Here is an 8,352-nt window from a genome sequence, read left to right as displayed (position 1 = left end):
AGAATTCGATTCAGACAAATACTTTTTTAACCGTGTTTTTTTCATTTTTTTTTTTTTGTAAGGGATTGGCTTATAAAATTAAGGAGGGAAAAATGAATACAATGTCTGCATCGTGTGGTGTTTAATTCGACTTGTTTAAACGGTAAAAATAATAACATCATGTATTTCAACTCGTAGGATAAAAAATGTAGAATCACAGAATATATATCTTCTACTAGTATGTCTTTTATTATTATGTTATTATCAACACGGTCATTAGAATTGCTAAAACATGAAAAAATCGGAGTTTGTTTTAAAGCTAAGGAAGCATTTCCAATTATAATTGTGAATTTTCAAAGAATTAATGAAAGAGCTTCCTCGTGATATAGATAGATATATCCTGTTTTTTTTTTTAATTAAAAAATAATTAATGCATCACTTATGAAAAGAGGAAACAAAACGAAACACTTTACAAAAATAAACATATGTGATATTAAATTAATATTTAGTTTTCTAAATAGATTATCTAAGAACCCTTAAGTATACCTAATTGATCACATGATGTAGACTAAGTACATGTAAATATATGTATGTCATGGTTATATCTATACCACAGAATCAAAGAATAATTTTTGTGCACTATTTAATTAGTTTACAATAACCGCCCGTGGACAACAGAGCTCGCCTGTCTATCTAGGTCACAGGCCTTTAGATTTTTTTACGAAAAATCTGGGATGCAAAGAAAGGATAAAGGTATTGAGCTCCTTTGATAGGAAATCGACTTACGCCAATGAAATACTTTTAAACCATGTGACATGAATTTTTACTTTCCATTCTCATCTACTCAAATATAGACAACCGAAATGCATTTTTGATATTGCCTTTATTTTCCGAGATATGCTGAAATAAAATTCCAAAATTGACTTTTTTTAACGCGAAATAAATTTAGGTTGTAAATGATGAACGCACTAAAAGTCAACATAAAGCTGTACTGGACCTGTAAGATAACGCAGCAAGGAAAAATCCATTCAACCATTAAATCTCTTTAACTTAAGATGAAACAATTTTCGTTTACTTAGATTGCCACAAGATCTGCCCAGAATACTACTTATCTAATTTTTTTTTCTAAATCCAGACCTTAACAAAGTTTTCTTATAGGTATGCATGCATGTGCTCATACTGAAAGATAAAATGATTCAGTAAAGAGGGCATAACAGACAGACAAACAGATATACAGACAAACAGACATGACAAAAACAATATACTCCCCGGATTCATCGATCCTGGCGCAAAAAAAATCATTTTCAATTTCTAATAAATTTCACATTCATATTTTATATAATCAAGAACATTCACAGACACTTTGGGACGCAAGGTGCATAAGATGCATAAGCTTCCTTGCATGCACCCTTTTGCGTATTCAAGAGTAAAGGATCGATTATTATACCTTGAATTATTACATCACAGATTAAGCAAGCAAAGATATGAGTAGTGATTTGTGGCTATTTTTCTGTGCTTTGCTAATTCTTTTTCCTCCTGCTAGGGTCGTCAGCGTGGTGCAGTGGCTAGAATCACGAAGTTAGGAGTTAATCTTTACCTCGCAGGTTCAAATTTACTGCGAGGCGAAGAAAACAGTTCTACGGGTGAGACCGTACAAACCGAAAACCTGTGTCTTACCGGGCGTTGGGACGAAAATATTCCCTCAATGCTCAATGGCCCTGAGTGCCGAGTATGAGTGAAATACCGAAAGGGACATTAAATAACAAACTAACAAAAACAATTTTTCTTTGTATAAAATTACTGACTCTTAGTCTTGATTTTAGCAAATCCTTCAAAATCTGCTGTTTTACACATACTCCAAAATGTCTTCAAAATTTCAAAAGCTATAAAAAAAATAATTTTTAGTACAAAAATCAAAGCAAAATATACACTTCGTTTCCCATTGACATAATCAAGCGTATCCAAATCTGATGAGAACATTATTTAAACACATTTTGTGTTTTAAGAAGGCATCTACGGTAATACAATGCAAAATTAAGAATTGAATAAAAATAATGTGTTTGCATGCCTTGTATTCATCTAAACTGTCACACTGTGTATGAATAAGACCAAAAAAATTACTATATTCAGCCATATATATTGGAGTCTGAATTATTTCTTTTAATAAAAATACAACTTATTAATTTCATCGGCTTTACTTAATTGAAAGTGTCACGCAGCACAATATACAGTTAAAGTATACCACTGAGGGAGTTAGCAAGATTCCAGTTCCCCAAAACCTGAGGATTATAGTCCGGTCGAGGGGATCTGGAATCTTGCTAACTCCCCCAATGATATACTATAAATGTTTTATCATACCGATACAAATTTGAATTGTACAGATCACCTTTGAAAAAATATAATCATTTACAGATTAACTAATCAATATTCGTCGCAAATACCAAATTAGAAGACAGTTATTCCCTAATTCTAATGAAATCCTTGCATTTTGTTTGTTGTTTACGTCTTATTTTGTTGCGTTCTGATATATGAAATAGGTCACGAAGCATTGTGTTTTGCGTCGCTCTATTATGACGTAACAATGAGAAGATATAACCGCGAATTAGCATGACTAGCTTTCGACCGAGGGATTAGCTCAAAAAACTAACCCACGGGGATTAGCCGATTCACAGCGATTTCTAGGGAATTATTCAGATCTAATCACTTAATATTATGTAGGGAAAAATTAGTAGAGGTATAATTATTCAGGTTACAGTAAGGAGGCGGGGCCTAATATATACGGGAATGTTTACTATGAAGTCACACATAATATAAGAGCCCCGTGGGGATCCGGGTTGGAATAGGTCCTCAGTACTCCCTTGCTTGTCGTAAAAGGCGACTAAATGGGGCGGTCCTTCAGATGAGACCGTATAAACTAAGGCCCCGTGTCACAACAGGTGTGGCACGATAAAGATCCCTCCCTGCTAAAGTGCCGAGCATAGGCCTAAATTTACAGCCCTTCATTGCCGTCTCCATATCAGTAAAATATTCTGGAGAGGGACGGTAAACAGTATACAATCAATCAATCATAATATAAGATCTTCAAAATACCACAAAATGAAATTATTTGCTATTTCAAACTGCTGGATAGCTGTAAACAACTTAAACATTTTCTATTACATGTAGTTTTATTAGATGGTAAATCCCACACAACAATATATAAACGATTCATCGATCGCAATGTACTTGTCAATGTGACGTCATCTCGCAAAAATGACGCAGTTTGTACACAGTGAAAGGCTGATCAAGTCACATTTTGTACAATGGAAAATGTCTTTTGTTCTCAAATAAAATATTATTTACAGATATATAAAAGGCCGTTAACATGGATACAATGTCTATTTTACTATTTTATTTATATATTGTCCATACATTCTCCAGACAAGTGATACTGTCCTGTGTTTGTATGCAGATGCATTGAAAAAGTAATAAAAGGGCCCTACAAATCGATTTATTGCAATAACATACCCTCACTGTATCTTGCCAAGTTATTATACATAGACACAAGAAGCATTCAGATATTTGAAAAGTGTCGCGAACCCCAAAAAATCTTGCAAATAAATAAATTATAGCATTTTTTAAATGTAGTTGACCAGCAAAATATTCAACCTGTCCAACAAATTAAATTTTAGCAATTAAAAAAGGTTATCTATATAGATTTGCAGCACTTTTCACAAACTACCCAAACTACATATTGTGTTGAAAAGAAAATTAAGTAAAGAATTGTAGCTTGGTTAAACCCTTGCAATATTAGAATTTATAGATGACCTCTAAACTGCAAGTATAATTGCTACAATCATGTGACTCCGACATCATGTGACAAGTCTAAATAGAAAAAATCTAAATGTCCTCTATATGTAGATTTGAGCTACATTTTATTTTTTTTATATCAGTAAAGTCCTAAACAGAATCGCCCATCCTAATAAAGTATGCATTTTTTAAATCTTAAAATATAGTCTATCTTTCCATTTGTAACCTTGAAGCTGAACACGACTCGTAAATAGGCATACGCCATTTTCGATATCATTATCTACGATACATCAACACCAGTGTATACTCTTCAGATTCGTCAACCCTGACTGTTTTATTGTTACGGGTGTCGGCGTTGAATGGCGACCCGTGTTCGAGCTGGTTATCTTGCATTACCTTTGTTACGTGTATCTCTGTTTGTAAATATACCGCACTGACCTACTATAATTGTAAGTTTCTTTGGGATCTTACTTTCCTGCTTTAGACGAAGTATTACATTATTATTACTGCTACCGAGTGCTGTATAGCATACGTCCGTCTACACCGGTGTCGACTGATTACACTGAATAGGGACAAAGTCCTGCCCTTTATGTATGGGTCAGCAGGTATAGCGATTCCTCGAAAAAAGATGGCGGACTCAATCCTTTTACAAATCGTGTTCAGCTTTAACTGTACTGAGCAGTTTAAGTCACCAAAGCAGACCTGTAACCTGTAGCTCTCAATATGTTAACCACGGAAGTGTTCGGCCTAGCAGGGAGCTAGTTTTTATCGTTCTGTCAGATTTTAGATGCCTCAGACCGTCAAATATCTGATATAATGAACAGTTTACAGCTCATAGTTCATGCCTTTAAGACATCGGAAAATTGGAAAATATTTTCCAAAGCATGACTTACAAATTTTGTCCTAAGCACAACTGATTGGCATGAATTTCATAAAAGTTACCCAAAGTATGTTGCTCTAAATAAAAAAGCTATGGAACACACATACATGTACATATAAAATTAATACATATGTAGCACCCTTATTAAGCTGTTCTTCAGGTTAAATAATTTCAATGTTTTAAAAATATGTGTATTTCATTTGGGTAACGTTTAATTTGCAGATATTCCTGCTTCGGGTTGCTGACTTCGTAGTGGTAGCAATGAATGGTTTTGGCGGACCCTGCACAAGCAACTCGGCCTGCCGCTGTAGTCCAATTGGTAACACAAGCAAGTTGTATACTGCCAATTGTTCAAATCTGGGAATCACACAAGTTCCGATAACTCAACCGGATGTTGTCATTCTCCTGTTACAGCACAACATCACTTCTTTGACAACATCCTTCTGTCCGTCACTTTACATTCTTGATCTATCTTACAACAGAATTCAAAATTTTTCGGATGGCGCGTTTGCAAATCTAACAAGGTTAACAACATTGAATTTAGAAGGAAATAACCTTGACCTTGACAAAAGTGTTTATCGGCCAAATGTCTTTCAAGACTTAAAAGCTTTACGTGAACTAAATATCAAGAACTGTACAAGTAAAGATATCTATGAATTTCCACAGAGAATCTGGGGGTATCTCTCCTCACTTCAAATTCTTAGAATTGATGTCATATCTCCTACACAATTTGGACGGCCGTTCCGGCTCCTGACGTCTTTAAGAGAACTGGACGTATCAGGTGTGACGGGTTTCTGCTCTGTAGGAGCGATGACAAAGAGCTTCCTCATAAATATGCCAAACTTGGAAATCATTGACGTGTCTGCTTGTAACCTGAGATCATTTGCAGCAGATGCATTGATAACACAAAGAAACCTTACAATTCTGAATATTTCCTACAACGAAAGGCTTACTTTTGTAAGTTTTGAAAATCTATCTCGCAGTTTAGCGTCTTCCAAAATAAAGGTTCTCAAAGCCAACAAAATCCACTGTACGTTTGGAATAGGAACTTTTTTACAAGTCAGTGACATCATACACTTTCAAAACACAACCCTTGAAGAGCTCTATTTAGATAACAACAGATTAGCTACTTTAGAAAGGAATGTTCCTAAGATCTTACCTCCCACTCTTAAAATTATTTCGGGTGTCCAAAACAGAATGACTATAGGTCTTTACTTACTGGAGTTTAAGTTTTTATTAGGCTTAGAAAAAGCAGATGGATCTCATCAGTTTTTTACCCCTTCTTTTCAAAAAGCAAGGGAAGCGTTCTTATGTCAGAATCCAGTAAGCAGATGCAAAAATAGAAATGACGATTATTCTTTGAAATATGAGAAAATAGAGGAGGAATTTTCTGTTCCACATTTTGATCCTGAAATATCGTTTCCAAGAAATTTTACACACTTCATTCTACGGGGGGTTGGCATAAGGACAGCTCTTCATAACATACATTTCAAACGAGACAATAAGCTTGCACACCTTGACTTGTCGCAAAATCCAATAACAAGCTTTACTGGTCCCTTTGAAGGATTAAATCAGTTAAAATATTGGGATCTTTCGGATTGTAAATGTCCGTCATTGACAACATTCTTCTTTGATCACACAAGCTCATTAAAAGTTCTGAAACTAAATAAGAATTTTCTAGGGGAAAGCCTGGAAAACGACACAGATGGTGAAACCTTTAAAAATCTTGTAAATCTTGAAGAGTTGGACTTATCTGACAACCAAATACAAAACTTGCCAATAAAAATCTTCAAAAACCTACGAAATATTCGGAGTCTTAATCTGAAATCAAATTCTATGACACAATGGAATGTAAAAATTCATCATTTGAGGAACCTTGCAGAAATCGATCTCTCTAGGAACTTGCTGCGAAAGCTCCATGGTAAGGCTATGCTCTCGTTTTCGGAACTATTCAAAAAGAAAACCTCTGTGACCATTTCTCTTGCATATAATCCTTTTGCTTGCACATGTGAATCAAAGAATTTCATACACTGGTCTTTTCAAAATCGCAAATACATCCTAGATTTTCAAAACATTACATGCACTCTTGATAATGGAACGAGCATCGGACTTCAAAGTGCTGCAGGATTCCTTGATGTGTATTGCACAAATTATCAATTGGTTACATTTCTAGTATCCTCTGTTATAATGTTCTTTGTTGTAATAACGGTCACTGGTTTGATTTACCGTTACCGATGGAAACTGCGCTATTTATATTACATGACAAGAAACAAATACCGGTTATCAAGTCCATTGCAAAGAGACACGTTTGCATTTGATGCTTTCATATCATACGCTGAAGAGGATGGCGACTTTGCTGTGAACGAGTCAATAGCCCAGCTAGAGGATTTAAGAGGTCTGCAACTGTGCCTTAGTAAACGAGACTTCCAACCGGGTACAGAAATCGCTGTCAATATCGCAGAAGCCATTACCAAAAGCCGGAAAACAATAATAGTTTTATCAGACAATTTCCTAAACTCTTACTGGTGCATGTTTGAATTCAATATGGCACGGATGGAGAGTATATATACACGGAATGGTAAAGATGTTCTGTTTCTCATTATGTATCGGCATGTTTCTACTAAAACATTGCCTTTATCAATGTTGGCTTTGGTAGAAAGTAGATCCTATATTGAATATCCTGATGACCCCCAAGGAAACATTGTTTTCTGGGATAAAATAGCAGAGACTTGTAGCAGGCCATCATAAATGATGTTTCATTATGCACTGCTTGTCAAAAAATCAGTTGTCATTTTTAGTTTTATGGTCGTAGAGTGGAAGAGCCCATTAAGAAATCATGGTATCCTTGTGTCCTTCATTTAAAGGATTAAGATCTTGTTGAATAAGTTGTGAACTAACGTTTGAGTGAAGACTGGCGAGCATATGGTTACTCATGCAGATAAATGTATTATAGTCATGAACTAATCATCATTTTCTCTTCAATCTTGTTTGCATATAAACTATGAATATGTTCCTGGGGTCAACATATGACTGCTCATGAAAACTGTATAGTATTATTTAAAAAAATGTTGAACTCAAAATATTTTGATCTTAAATCGTGTTTACATAAACTGTTAGCTTATACATGTATGTACATGAGGTCCGGCCGCATATGGCTGCTGATTAACATGTATAATACTTGAGAGCTCCGCATGTTTTTGCTCTTAAATCTTTATTGCATCGACAAAGAACTAAATATGAAGACAGTTTAATGTTGCGTATTTTAGTCAGTACATACATGTATATATACGTGTGTTGTTTTTTTAACATTGACGTTAACAATATTGTCTACATATACTAAATGCACATTATCTTCTATGCACCAGTTTTTGTACATTACATTCATGAATTAATTTTGAAGTTCTTTACAGATATTTGTAATATTGTATATGTTGTTGCACTACTGTATAGTCAATCAAATAACCTTTTCTTCATTTTTCAATTTATCCTTTTTGTCAAATTTCTTGTGCAATGTATCTTTTCCTGGGAAAAGGCAAGCATATATCATGCCTTGGAGCTTTTTTTGTGTACGCCACCTTCTTGTTGCACAAACTATGTACTCAGTATATAAAATAACTGGGATGGGCACTGAATTTGAAAAGTAACAAATCTTGAATTATATAATTCATCATTTGACTTTATCCAAGCTATTGATTTATATTATT

General features: G+C 34.6%; 1 protein-coding gene across 1 annotated transcript; it reads left to right on the top strand.

Annotated features, from left to right (window-relative positions):
• The first annotated feature begins 4,876 nt into the window (after positions 1-4,876).
• LOC134262130 (toll-like receptor 4) lies at positions 4,877-7,918 on the top strand. Its single transcript, XM_062744519.1, has one exon. It carries the CDS (start codon positions 4,910-4,912, stop codon positions 7,394-7,396), a length of 2,487 nt encoding a protein of 828 aa, XP_062600503.1. The 5' UTR covers positions 4,877-4,909; the 3' UTR covers positions 7,397-7,918.
• The last annotated feature ends 434 nt before the right edge of the window (positions 7,919-8,352 follow it).

This window comes from Saccostrea cucullata, unplaced genomic scaffold, assembly GCF_032062105.1.
Source record: "Saccostrea cucullata isolate Sc308-1 unplaced genomic scaffold, CSIRO_AGI_Scuc_v1 ctg685, whole genome shotgun sequence".
NCBI classification, from domain to species: Eukaryota; Metazoa; Mollusca; class Bivalvia; order Ostreida; family Ostreidae; genus Saccostrea; species Saccostrea cuccullata.
Note: the sequence above shows the minus strand (reverse complement) of the source record. Positions and strands in the feature narration are given on the sequence as shown.